Consider the following 14,938-nt stretch of genomic DNA (forward strand, 5'->3'; position numbering starts at 1 on the left):
TCTGACTAGGCCAGATCCTACTTCAATACCCAGGGTCAACCCAGCTACACCCTTGGACTGTGTTCCACCACTGCTTACTGTACTTGGGGTTGCAGTTGCTTTAGGAGCTGTAGTGGTGGGAACTGGATTTGCCTTGGTGCACTCACTGCCCCAGTGTGAAACTGATTTGCAGGTATTGCACCAAGGTGTCTTTGGACCTTTGTTCTTCTTCTTCTTGTTACCAGTTTGGGAACCACCCTCCTTACTATTAGTTTGGGGGCCTGAAGACTTCTGGTCTTTTTCTTTATCTTTCTGATTCTGATTACCACCCTTCTGGTCTGTTTTCTTCTGGTCACCACCTTGGTTCTGGGGTTTCTGCTTAATCCTTGTTCTGACCCATTTGTCTGCCTTCTTTCCCAATTCTTGGGGAGAGGTCAGATCAGAGTCAATAAGGTATTGATGCAACAGCTGGTTTGTACAGTTATTAAGGATCTGTTCTCTCATCATAAGATTGTACAATCCTGTATAGTCTGAAACTTTACTTCCCTGTAACCAACCCTCCAAAGCCTTAGTGGCACACTCCACAAAATCAGTCCAGTCTTGAGTCTGTGCTTTCTGGGTGTCTCTGAACAACAACCTGTATTGCTCAGTGGTTAGGCCATACCCTTCAATGAGAGCACTCTTCAAAACAGAGTAGTTTTTGGCATCCTCAGGTCTAACTGTGAGGAGCCTGTCCCTCCCTTTCTCAGAAAAGGAGTACCACAAAATTGCAGCCCACTGATTCTCAGGAACCTGCTGTACCATGCAGGCTCTCTCAAGAGCAGTCATCCATTTGTGGATGTCATCCCCTTCTTTAAAGGGGGGCACAATTTTGGTCAGGTTTCTATTATCATAGGCCCTGTCTTTTTCTCTTGGAAAATTGCTGCCACCAGTGACATCTAAGCCACTTAATTTCTGCTCTCTTGCCAAGGCAAGTCTAGCTTGAGCCAAGGCTACCTCCTCCCTCTCTATCTGGAGTTTGACAGCCCTCATTCTGGCCCTATGCTCTAACTTTTGAGAAGCATTCATGCCTCTCTGTGATTCCCTGGAGGCACTAGAAAGATGAGAGTCCCCTGAGGGAGATCTCACTCTTCTGTTGCCTGGGGGAATCATGTGTTGGGTCCTGGGGAGGTGCTGGCCCTCTCCATTCCCCAGTAGGTCCAAGTTGGCCTGGCTAAGCCTACCAACTGGAACCTGGCTACCCTGATCCTGTACTCCTAAGTCCTCAGCATCTGAGTCCTCATCCAAGTCATCATCATCCTCTTCTTCAAGGGGATCAACTGCAGGGGGGTTCCCTCCAGTTCCTGTATCTAGGGAAGCTGCTTTTGCCTTCTCTAAGTCATCCTGTTCTAGGATTTCTACCAGGATTAGGCAGGTGGGGCTTCTGCCCCTTTTTAACCCTCTTGCTTTGCACAAGGCAATCAAGTCTCTGCGGGTTAGTTTGTCATATCCAAAAGTTGCCTGGGTAGGGTCAACTGTCACAGGACTAGACCCTGAGGCCTTTCCTGTGTCAGACATGGTTACTAGTGAGGTGTAAGTGGTGCACTTACCTACACTAAGTGTTTTCCTACTGGACCTTGCTAGTGAGTTGTAGTCAGGGGTGTGCTACTCCCTTCAACCTACAACTACTAAGTTCAGTAGAACTTAATATGCTAAGCTTTTGATTTTATATGTACCTAGAGGTACTTGATGTGATCTTTCAATTTGATATAAAGATTGCAATGGTAAAACAACAGCAAGCTCAAATCCGCACCGCTGCTCACCAATGTGAGAAGTTGGCCTGGTAGGGGATGTTTCCAATTCTGGAACCACCTACTACCTGACCAAACAATCCCCTTATGGTGTCTGGTTGTAAGTCAACCTTATTAGACAAGCTATCCTAGGGGTAGCATGGACTAAGCAGCCTAAAGGCTTAACTTAAGAGGTCGTGTTAAGCGAGCTGTTTTACCACATACAATCCTGTAATACCAAATGAAAGGACACCACACAAGTATATATTATAAAAATATATGTGTTTATTACTAAAAACAATCCCCAGTATTCTTTATGAATAAAGGGGCACAAGCGTTAAATCAAAAGCACTGTTTGACATACAAGTTGCACAATTATGGATGAGGGCGGGTGGCCACTCAAACCATATACTAAACAAGTGGTATAAGAAAGGCCACTCGAGCAGTGGTTAGGCCTAGGGCCTAGGGAATCGCTGGGAGCAGTCAGGACAAGCAATGCTGAAGTCGGGAATGGCCCTCGGGATTCGGGAGATGTGCGGAAAGCGCACGCATGCACCAATGTTAACCAATGGTGCGTAAAAGTCAAAGAGTTAAAGTTTAAGGACACTTCCGCTGAACCTAGAGGAACAAAACTTAACACACAGACCCTAGAGGTGTGCACCGGTGTGGGAACACCGGCGGAGCAAAGTTACCTCACCCACAGGAAGTGGGTGCACAGGGTCGAAGTGGCGTCGGGTTTTGACACGCAGGCTCTTGGTGCTTGAAGCTGAAAGGGCTGCAGGCAGGGTGAAGACGAAGTGTCCGGTGGAGTCCAAGGGTGGACTCAAGTTGTAGAGTACCTGAAAGCAGAGGGGACAGAGTCTGGGTCACTCAGCAGTGACCAGGGTGGAACCAGGACGGAACCAGGCAATGTCGGGCGCAATCAGGTGGTCGTCGAGGAGCTTCTCTCCGCTGTCACTGGGCTCTGGGGCATCTGCGACGTCCAGGAGCAGGTCACGATCTGTCCCACGCAGGCTCTCACCGTCGGTGCAGTCGGCTTCAAGTTTGGAGCAAACAAGCCTTGGTAAGAGCAATCCACGCAGGATCGGAAGATGGCTTCTCACTCGGACCAGGAAGGTCAGAGTCGGGGCTCCTTTTCAGGGGAGCTGGTGTGGATCTGGAGCAACCAGAATCACAAGTCTTCTTAGGTAGTTCGTCGGCACAGGGACCACAAGCCAGCTGGCAAGTGACCGGGCCAACGCGTTGAGCCAAATCGTGCCAAAGGGCCCCACGCAGCACTCGTCGAGTGTGGAGGGCTGAACTTCGGTTCAGGAGTAGCTCAGGGTGGGGGCTTCTCAAACCCCGGTGTACAGCTTCGAGGGTCACTCGTGGGCTGCACGGTCAGCGTCTCGTGGTCACTTCAAGATGGCGTGCCCCACGCTTCCGGTCGCCTCCACGGGTCTCAGCTTTGCAGGGACTGTGGATCGGGCTGTTAGAAGCTGGGCAGGCTTGATCTCGTCGATCTCAGTCGCTCGAGTTCCGGCGGGAACTGCAACTAAGTAGACGTCGAGGGCTGGATGGTGCCTGCTGCTGCAGGGTGGTCACTCCTTGACCACAAGGGAGATTCTTCGGGCTTCCACGTTGAGATGGAGGGCGAAGGGTCCAGAATATCGTTTCAAATGTTTCTTCCAGGAAATCTGATGTGCATTGGCACTGCTCCCACTCTTATTCGAATCTGGTGGGCGTGATTACCTGCTAGGTCCCCTCCTATGGGTGGGACCCAGGAAGTGGGTGGATACACCCCCTTCCTTTGATCCAGGCCGCCCTGGCACGAGGGCTGGAGTGCCCCAGAACCGGTTTGGCCGGATTATGCAAGGGGCAGCCTTGTGCGCCCCAGGCAGTGTCTGGTTTCTTTCAAACCTCCCTGCTACAATACACTATCTCCTGTCTGGAGGGCGGTGACACCCTCCTGTGACAGGAAACTCTTTGTCCAGGACCCCCTTGACTGGGTTTCGGTCAGCTCCAGGGGTCCAGACATTTGTCTGTGGCAGAGGCATCCATTTTGTGGATCTTAAGGCCTTTGGAGAAATCAACCGCATTAAAGTGAAGTAACATGTCTTACCCCTCTAGAGGGGTGGAATGCCATCCCCGTCGCCAGAACTGGCGAGGGGATGGTATTCCAAAGCGTATGACACCTTACACGACATGTTTTGATAAAGCCAAACCAGAGTTGCTAAATAACCGCGAGGATTATAAGGCACTTAATAGTATATGGTATGGCATTATCCTGAAACAGCTTAGGGATTTGTTCCCGACGGCTGCAGACAGGCTCAGCTCATGCTAGAGCTCCATCTCACATAAAAACCATGCACCCAGCCTCCAGGATTGGTGAGGCCTGTCTATAGGAGTGGCTCACAGGTTTACATGTGTCCAGATATAGGTTTAGACATAGGTATACTATATCTAAGCAAGGGGTGTGTACACCACCTTACCCCAGCTGAGTGATCAGCCAGTTGTGTCAATTTAAGAACCAGCCAGGGGTGGCAAAAGATATGCTGCAGCCCCTGGTAGGCCTTAGTGGCTCCTGTGCCCTGTGCACCTATAGTGCATTCTACAGGGGCTGACAAGGAGTCCATTTCCAATTGGTATGTGCCTATAGCACATGTGTCATTAATTTAGTGAGAGAACAGCAGGCTGGGGGTCTGATCAGCAGGCCCACAGCCTCAGTAGTCGAAAACCAGTGAAGCAAAAAGCAAAAATTTGGGGTGACCATAGGATAGCAGACCCTACTCTCCTACACTACAGTACCACCAGAACAGAATTAGGGAGGAGCAGGAACATGAAAAGAGACGTATGAAAGACACGAAAATGAAAGTATTAGTTGCACAGTCTGTTCCGCAAGACAGTCAGAAGAGGGGTCCGAATCAAGCTAGTCATCCTACAGCTCCCGTTAGAGGGACATGCAATTACTGTAAACAGCCAGGTCATTATATAAACGAATGTGCAGTTCTGAAACACAACATAGCTACTGGTAAAACGAAAGAGAGACCACGTCCGCCTAGACAAGAACAAGTTTCACAGAATTCCCAGCCTCCGCAGAATGCACCACAGACAGTTACAGTACCGCAGCCTATCGCTGCAACACAGCACGTTACACAGCAGATGTACCAGTACGCACAGTCAGAGTATCCAGATTATCAGCCGTATTCATGAAACAGCCTAGAGAGGGAGGTTGGCTTGCCTCTCATCGAGATTCCTGTAGATCAAGAGGGTCCCTATGTACACAGTCAAGTATTAGGGAAAGACAGAAAGTTTCTGATTGATACAGGGGCAAGTAGGACTACCATCAGTCATGACGAGGTTCCAGGGGCTCCGCTCTCAGGCTCTAGAAATGTTTCCCTTGGTTTTTCAGGAAAGCCTATTGTTAATGAAATATCGAAACCAGTTACTCTAGAAGTTGGTCCATTGTCCCGAACTACAGACTTGTTACTTACGAAATCTTGTCCAGAGAATTTACTAGGCATTAAGACCCTGAAAGAATTAGGAGCAGTCATCTGCTGCTCCCCAGAAGGAGTACGACTGTTCTTACGAGATTTTAAAGGTCATTATGTGTTACGTGATTTTGATCCACGATTATTGAATGTACCTCAGCATTTATGGGCGCAAGGTCCAACTGATGTAGGTTGTATGCACATCACACCCTATCGTGTCACTCTGAAGCAAGGTGTGGTATTACCACGAATCCGACAGTACAAATTGCCACCTGAGGCTGTAGCAGCCTTATCAAAAATTATTGATGAGCTCATTGCTCAAGGAGTAGTTGTAGAAACTGACTCCAATGTATGTAATTCTCCTATCATTCCGATTCTAAAACGTACAGATCCCAATGCACCTCCAGTTTATCGATTAGTGATTGACCTTCGAGAACTTAATAAATGTATCATACCCCAGTACCCAGTGGTTCCAGATATTTCTTCCCTATTGACTGCTATTGATTCCGAAGCCACGTTCTTCACTGTTATCGATCTCAAGAACGCATTCTTTAGTGTCCCCATTCATCCAGACAGCCAATTCCTTTTCGGATTCTGTTTAAATGGAAGGAGCTATAAATTCACACGAGCTCCTCAAGGTTTCACAGAAAGCCCTAGCATTTATAGTCACGCACTTAAAAGACAACTAGACAATATTCACATGCCAACTGACACTGCTCTGCTCCAGTATGTCGATGATCTATTGATCACAGCCCGTTCTGAACGTGACTGCGTACGTGCGTCACTTACGGTCCTGTATTTCCTGGCCGAGATGGGGCACAAGGTGTCCCCTTCCAAATTACAATTCTGTGTCCAGCAAGTGGTCTACCTTGGACACTTACTGTCCAAGAGGGGTAGGCAGTTGACACCTGACCGTATCCAGTTAATAGCACATCTTCCACAGCCCAAGACTCAGAAGGAGGTACGAGCTTTTATCGGCCTCACTTCTTACTGCAGACAATGGATTCCTCAGTACGCATATCTAGCCAAGCCACTGATACAGTTAACGACACAGGAGGCCGCCGTATCGACTGTCCTCCCTTGGACCCAGGAACATACACTTGTTTTCAATGAGTTAAAGAAAGCTTTATGCCAAGCACCTGTTCTAGTAACGCCAAACTACAGTAAGCCTTTTACACTTTTTGTCACTGAACGTGATGGTACTGCATTATCTGTTCTCACACAAGATCAAGCAGGACAATACAAGCCCTGTGCTTATTTTTCTAGCACATTAGATCCGGTGGCCCAGGCTCTGCCTGCGTGCCTCAAGTCAGTTGCAGCCACAGCTCTAGCTATCAGACAAAGTGATTCCATAGTGTTAGGACACTCCCTGACAGTACAAGTTCCACACTCCGTGGAAGTTCTTTTAAACCGAACACAGACTCAGCACTTGACAATTGCACGTTTAACAGGTTATGAACTGACACTGTTTCAACCACACATAGAAATCAGACGCTGCAACATTTTAAATCCTGCTACACTGTTACCCTCAGTTGCTTCAAATCCTGCCACACATGACTGTGTGGAAGTAGTTAACACCATGACTAAGCCAAGACAAGACTTGACAGACATTGCATTACCAGATCCCGACCTGACACTTTATGTGGATGGTTCATGTATGAGAACAAGTACAGGAGAACTAGTAGCCGCGTATGCAGTGACTACTGAAACTGAAGTTATAGAAACACATCGTATTGACACCCTGTCTGCTCAAGCAGCAGAGCTCATTGCTCTGACCCAAGCATGCATACGAGCCAAGAACCTGAAAGTAAACATATACACAGATTCACGTTATGCATTCGGAGTCGTACACGACTTTGGAGTGCTCTGGCAAGAAAGAGGTTTCATGACCTCTCATGGAACCAAGATTCAGCATGGTCCCCTCATTCAAGCTCTGTTATATGCAATACATTTACCGACAGCCATCGCTATCATGAAGTGCAAGGCACATACGAAAGTCACTGACATCATTTCCCAGGGTAGCGATCTAGCAGATCGAACGGCCAAGCTTACAGCTCAGACTCCAGACATTCCACTTAACACGACACAGACAGACATTCCAGATCAGACTATTTGTATGACAGTTAAGGACCCTACACAAGACGTACTAGATATACAGTCACATGCTACTCCCGATGAAATCAAGAAATGGTCCGAACAAGGAGGGGTCCAGACAGATCAAGGATGGTGGACGAAGGGAAAAGCCACATGGTTTCTCCCCAACTCTATGGTTCAAGTCATTATTAACACCGCACATAGTCCAGCACACTTGGGAGAAAAAGCTATGTTAGACAGTATTCAGAACCTTTGGTTTAACAACCATTTACGAGCAGCAGCCAAGCAGAAAGTGCGTACCTGCATGATCTGTTGTCAGTTCAATCCAGGTAAAGGTGTCCCGGTGGAGCAAGGTGGATTCCATCCTCCTGACCACCCTTTTGAAGTCCTCCAGATGGATTATATTCAGATGGAGCGATGTCGAGGTTTCAAGTATGTCCTCGTAGTTGTATGCGCTTTGTCCAGGTGGACAGAAGCATATCCAGTTCCAGATTACACCGCCGCGACCACTGCCAGGCAGTTGGTTCGTGAGTATTTTCCCCGCTATGGATTGCCTAGGGTCGTGTATTCAGATAACGGCCAGCCATTCTCATCCGAGCTCATGAAACAAGTATCTCTTCTGTTAGGGTACCAGTGGAAGTTCCATTGTGTACGACATCCTGAAGCAGCCGGTCTCGTAGAGAGACATAATCAGACTCTGAAAATCCGCATTGCCAAAGTATGCGCAGAGAAAGGCGTAGATTGGATAGTAGCACTGCCAGTCGCCCTTTTCTATATGAGAATGGTCGCTCACTCCCGTTCAGGTCTGTCCCCTTATGAGGTAGTGTTCGGTCGTCCCCCAAACATGTGGGGTACACCTAGACCACGTACAATTACAGATGTTGACAGTAATATGCTGACAGATTACCTGGCTTCCTTGATGTCTGAACTACTCTCTTGTCGTTCACAGGTTGCCGCTGCTTTTCCAGACAACACCCAAGTGAAACCGCATGAGGTCATACCAGGCGACCTCGTTTTGATTCGTAATTTTGATCGTTCAAGTCCGCTGGAGCCCCGCTGGAAGGAGCCAAGACTTGTACTACTAACAACAAGGACGGCCATCAAGGTGGAGGGCAGGAAGGGGTGGTTGCACTCCAGTCATGTGAAGCGATTCCATGGACTTCGGCCCAAAAATTTTTTCAAGGACTGCCCCGTTCTCAAGGACTGCCCAGACACTGAATCTAAACTTCCCCTGTTAGAGAAAACTCCGCAGCAGGAGTATAAAGAAAAGTTAAGGTCTAGTAAGTCAGCCAGTTTAATTGTCTAAGTCCCTCTCGGGTGAAACGGTTAGACAGATTCCTGACATGTATGAGATAGACCCACACAGTGAGAGAGTTAGTCAAAACTCTAAGAGAATACGTTATCAAAAGAATCTTCGAAGTAGATGTATTATTACTCTTGTATTTATGATATTTCTGAGTCTTATGGTTACCTGCATAAGTTATGCCTTACATTTATGTTTTCCTATTAAATCACATGTACGTATGTTTTCTAATGTTACAGTAGAGCACACTTTTAGTGACCTGCCTCCTCACGAGTTATCCTATCGTCTTGCCATGCGCAATAACACGTTTATCCGAATGTTACACTATTCACATCAGACCAGCAATGCCACTAATTGTTGGGTGTGTGGTCGACTCCCCCCTTTCCAGACACCGAAGGGAGTTCTGCCACTCTTTCCCTATCCGTTTTCACACAATGGTTCGTGTGGAGCATGGTCCACGTTAACGTCATCCTCAAATGATATGTCCCTTCTGAATAGAACATGTTTCCCAGACAAGGAAGGTCTTTCCCATAGAACAGGGTTAGATCTAGAAAATGAAGTATATGATCTAGGTAATTATTCCTCCAATTTCATGGTTTTGAATGTTCAGTCCGAGACTACTCCAGATTTGCCTGCTATTTCAGTTCTACCAGTGAAAGGCGAATTATGTGTCAGAAAGAATGGTTCCGCACATGTAGGTCATAGTGATTGTACTACTGTGGTCAAGTATAGTGACAGTGGGAAATCTATTTTCAAAGCCTCACGTCATTCTTATTTTGTGTGTGGCCAGACCGCATATGTTCGTCTGCCCCTCGATTGGGATGGAACATGTTACATTGCCTTCCTACTGCCACCAGTTTTCCTAGCCCCATCCGATTATCACAGAAACACACATCTAGTACACGTTAGACATAGAAGGGAGACTGAGTCCCCAATTGTCGATCAAACTGAAACTGCCTTAGAACAATATCAAGACTTCAATAAAGGTTTCTTTTTCTTCATAGGTCCTGTCCAGAATAGTAAGTTTATACGTAGGCTAACCAGAACCCTTGAAGCAGTAGTGAATGAGACTACTTCCGCTCTAGGTAACTTAACTGAAGAGCAATCTGCTATGAGATTTGTCGTGCTCCAAAATCGTCTCGTCCTTGACGTCATACTGGCCGATAGGGGAGGAGCTTGTAGAGTCATCGGATCTAGTTGCTGCATTTTTATTCCTAATAACGCACCGTCTGTTTATTCAGCTATAACCAGACTTCACAAAATTGCCCATCAGTTACACCAGAATCCAGGCACCTGGACATGGTCCGGTTGGCTCTGGAGTATAATATCTGCCTGGGGATGGAAAGTATTGTCATTCCTAGGTATAGCAGTAATGATTATATTCAGTTGCTGTCTCTGTTTACAATGTGGCCCTGCGATTTGCGGCTTGTGTGCTACCTCTTGTATTCCTAGTCCTAAGTCCCGTTCCAAGACAATTCGAGACGAGCAAATGATGCTATATGAACAGATAGATAGTATCATGAATATTGATGTTTCCTGATGGAAACGTAGGGCACAAGGAGGGAATGAGGAAAATTGAATTTTGCCTTGTTATATGTGCCTACGTGTTCCCCATCCTATGTTATATGTGCATGATCGATATGCATATATCCCCCTATGATCGATTAAAGACGCAATTATAGTTGTGTCCAACTCTAGTATGCCAGTTTCCAGTTCTCGTGAAAGCAACGAGTATTAGGCCTATGTTGCCACGTTTTACAGTATGCACGTTATATTCCTCGAATTGTCCCCGTTTCTAGGCCTCAAAAGGGCCCGGACACCAGATTCAAGCTCCAGTCTCCTGAACCCACTCCGAGGAGCGATGCAGCCCCCACCTGCATCCCTGACCCTTCACTTACTTCCTGCCGCGCAGCGCGGTGCCCGGCCTGGCTCTGCCTGCCTGTCTGCCAAGAATATGTTATGCCTCTAGTTATCAGTTCAGCTCTCCGTCTTCACATTCCTAAGCTAGCGAACCGCATAAACAGCTTCAGCTATAGTCTAGTCTTTCTGTCTCCATGCAAGTGAATTACTGTATTAATATTCATGGAAGATTCATAGCACACGCACACGCAATACATGTAGAATATATGCATGCACCAGCCTTAGTGTCAAGTAGCCTTTGCCCTAATAACTTTTAGATTCTATCAACATGTACTCCAAACACCAGATACCAGATATGCTATAGGTACATGTCGTCCTGACACCGCAGACTTTAGTCTCCTCTTCTAGTGCAGAAGTCATAGCCCCCAGTTCTCCCCGGTAACACGTCATTGTCCGTTTGCGCGCACCACTAGGTTAAAGGTCCCAGCTGCTCAGGTAGCCCCCTCTATGTATCCACCCATTTATGACACTTCTGTGACGTTCTCATCACATGTCTACGTGCACGCCCTGTGCACGCCTTCTTTTCACGCCCATGTACTCTTATCTTACGCTTGTCACTTGTTACGCCTACTGTATGTAATGTAATTGTGATGTTTTACTATATATACCTTGTACTGTTGATGAGACGTTGCAGCTGCCATCCCATGCCTTCTATGCCATTCTATTTCAGGCTGTTCCGATCCTGTCCCTTCCCTTGTGCCTGATTAAAGCCTGTTAGACTCAGATTCCACGGATCCTGCCTCTTATTTATTGAGCTATCTGTTTTCATTAATGTATTCAAAAATAGTACCGGTAATTAATTATTTATTTACCACACTTCTTTCTGCTTTCCTTATCAACCACATTAGCTTCCTGCGTTCCTCACTAAACCAATCCTTCTCTTCCCACGGTTACCTTGGTTCTTCTTTGCCCTGATTTCGTCTTCTTTTAAATGAACCCTAAGACACTGAATGACTTGACTAATTGTATTTTTGAACCATTCTAGATGTAATATACTGGCATTTTTCAGTGTTAAGTTCTGCTTCAAATTAGCCAATTTTACTATACATTCCTCGGTCATTTTAGGAGGAAGATGCTTCAAAGGCAAATCAAAAGACCGTCCAAGTTTCCAGTCCTTGACACTCATTTACAATCAGAAGCACCTGGTGCAGCACCTCACAAGAAATCATAACCATTAGACACACCTCCATGTGTACAAGCAGAATCACCAGGTACAGCTCCTTGTGTGCAATCATCGTGGCCTGATTTACTTCTGCGAACCTCAATACGTTTCTTACTCATCCAAGAAGCCCGCCCAATGGACCCTGAAAAGCCCTCCGGCCCCGGTGGAGTGGGTAGGTCGTGCAGAGCCACGCTGGGCTGCAAAACTCCAACACATAGAAGAATAGCCTGATGCGTTGACCACCGGGTACTGTTGAAGCCCGGATACTTGACACGATTAGGCAGATCCAGATCCTTACAGGTTTATTGACACATTAGACACTTTTTTCTGCTCGGGTCAAAAATATATAACCCACAGTTTTATAGTGTCGATAGTTCCCCTTTTTTCCTGGTCCTGAAGAATCGCAAGTTGATTAACACAAGCGCGAGAAACATGTTGACCTTTTCCATTCACTAACAGACACACAAATAGGAGACCTTACCCTCCAATGAGTGCCGCGTTCACTGTTGTTTTTAATTAGGGTAGGAGACCCCCAGAATAAATTAGTCTAAGTCCAGTACCCCTAGCCCTATTTTAACTCACCTACACATCTACACTTCTCTGGCCCCACACCCGCACTTCACCATACGGCTGTTGGATAAAAGATCTCCGATAAAGTGCCCCTTTTTAGGTGAGCCCGTTGCAGCGCCAAACCCAACGAGGAGCAGCCCAGATGATGAAGCTTGACACCTGAAAGGGTGTGTGAGGGCATTACATCCAACAAATTGATTCCCAACTGTAGACTACTTTTGGACTCAGTGGTTCTCCAGCCTCAGGTTGACTTTATCACTCCCCCTTTCTTGAGGAACAGCATAACATTGCTTCGTTGACCCTGAGAAGCCTTACCTTGTCGGACATGAGGGTGGCGATGGAGCGGCCGATCTCGTGGTAGTCCATGTTGCTCTGTCGCGGGCCCAGCAGGATGAAGAGGAAGCGCACCGGGATGGGAACCTCCAGGACAGACTCCAAGAACACCGACTCGTTGAGCCGGACAAAGGCCATGGTGGGCTGCTCCAGGAACTCCACGCAACCTGCACAAGAGGCAAAGCACACGCGTGACGCGTTGGTCTGGTGCAAAGCGTGCGCCGCTTGAGCAACGCACTGGAGCTAGAGTTTCCTACAGAGAATATTTATTATTGTGTACTTTCAATTGAAAACTTTACAACATTCACACAACAACTGATCAATAACTGAACTCTCACACGGCTATAGACTGCTTAATTCACACTCGAGAACATAGATCATTCAATGGCTGAGTTGTGACGTATGACGCTACATTGTGAGCAAGAACAGCGCATCCCTACTACAACTTTCCATTGCGCTAACTCTGATTTTCATGAAAGTGCACTGACATTGTTTGCCCCTTGAGTTTAGCTTTGGCTGTGAATAATAAACAACATCAAAATGTTATTGTAATATACTTATCGTAATAGGTGTTATTGATTAGCCTGGTTAGGAGTTAATGGTTAGCCGGATTAGAACGTATTGCTTAACATGATTATTAACAGACCCCGGCAAAATGTAATTGTCCTTGGTATGATTCATGGAATTTCGAGTGACGCATGTTATGAGAAATTCCCCAAATTCCCTTGCGGCTGTTGCTCGCTCTACTTGAATTTATACACTATCTTTTCTTTTTTACAGGAAATTGCGTACTTAAATTTAAAAAAAACAAAACATGAGGATGCATTTTGCTCTAAAACATTGTGTTAAATGATGTATTTGCATTTCACCCAGTTTTGCATACATTTCCTCACATTTTGCATAATTACGCAAAGCGAATTGCTAATTCTAAAGGAGCAATACCGCCCTCTTCCCAGCATCAGGGGACATCCGTCTGCACATAACAACAAGGGCGAGAGCGCTGGAGGCCCGCAGTCACAGCCCCAAATCTAGATTTTTATGGGCTGCATCAGGGAAATCCATCCAGCGTTACTGTAGTCCTTCTTCTCTTTCATATATCAATGGTGACTCTTAGAAGCTAAATGTGACCGTTTGTTCATGTTTATTCTTTGAATGGTATAATTTCAGTCGTTTTTAATGCATCAGGACGTTGTGTTTTTACCTTAGACAAACAGATGGTTGTACAATAGGCAGAAGGCGCTTTAAGAGGGGCGAGGATTCAAGGGAAATTAATAGACAATCTCATATAATTGTGAAATGTTCTTGTGAGTGAAGTAACCTCTGCCACCCTAGCTTAGGACCATGGCCTGAAGCCTTTTAAGCAAATAGTGCCTTGAGGCTGTAATTAGGACTTAGGGAGTAACAACACATGTAACAGGGGGTGTCCTCATGGGAGGGTACAAGAAGAGACAAGGAGGTACTAAGGTGGGACTACTAGGCCTATTGACCAATAAAAAGCCACCATGTACAAAGGACAGGGACAGGAGCCAATTAAAAAGATGGGTGGAGAGTGGGCGGAGCTGTATGCACATATCCTGAATACAGCACGTCTCGAAGAGACAGCGCAAGCGCTGCCTAGGCGAGACCTAAAAACAACATCGTGACTACAGGAAGCTTAGCGCCAAAAGCTACTGCTGGTGAACTCACCAAATACATCACACATATTCACTCCAGGCATGGGAGAGGCTGATTGGTGCACAAGCCTGAAAGCATGGCAGAGGCGGCTGGCAAACATTAAATCACCAAAGTAAAACTGTCATCCAATGAGGGACGTGCACTATGAACCAATGTCGTTCACCCAAGATTCTCATAATGCAGCTACATGTGCATCGCATCCACTGCTCTCTGCCAAACGTGCACACTACCACTGCTCTCTGCCACACGTGCACACTTCCACTGCTCTCTGCCACACGTGCACACTTCCACTGCTCTCTGCCACACGTGCACACTTCCACTGCTCTCTGCCACACGTGCACACTTCCACTGCTCTCTGCCACACTTGCACACTTCCACTGCTCTCTGCCACACGTGCACACTTCCACTGCTCTCTGCCACACGTGCACACTTCCACTGCTCTCTGCCACACGTGCACACTTCCACTGCTCTCTGCCACACTTGCACACTTCCACTGCTCTCTGCCACATGTGCACACTTCCACTGCTCTCTGCCATATGTGCACCGCATCCACCACTCTCTGGCACACGTGCACCGCATCCACTGCTCTCTGGAGTCTGTGCACTGCATCCACTGCTCTTTGGCAGACATGCACCGCATCCACTGCTCTCTGGAGTCTGTGCAC

At 46.9% G+C, this 14,938-nt stretch overlaps 1 protein-coding gene across 2 annotated transcripts in view; it reads right to left on the reverse strand.

Moving 5' to 3' along the window:
- Positions 1–14,938, reverse strand: part of SLC4A3 (solute carrier family 4 member 3) — a 513,414-nt gene that overhangs the window by 171,375 nt on the left and 327,101 nt on the right. For both annotated transcript variants that reach the window (XM_078679131.1, XM_078679132.1), the window contains exon 10: positions 12,583–12,767. In XM_078679131.1, the coding sequence (XP_078535257.1) occupies positions 12,583–12,767 (185 nt within the window). The remainder of the gene's footprint in view (positions 1–12,582; positions 12,768–14,938) is intronic.

This window comes from Lissotriton helveticus, chromosome 3_1, assembly GCF_964261635.1.
Source record: "Lissotriton helveticus chromosome 3_1, aLisHel1.1, whole genome shotgun sequence".
NCBI classification, from domain to species: domain Eukaryota; kingdom Metazoa; phylum Chordata; class Amphibia; order Caudata; family Salamandridae; genus Lissotriton; species Lissotriton helveticus.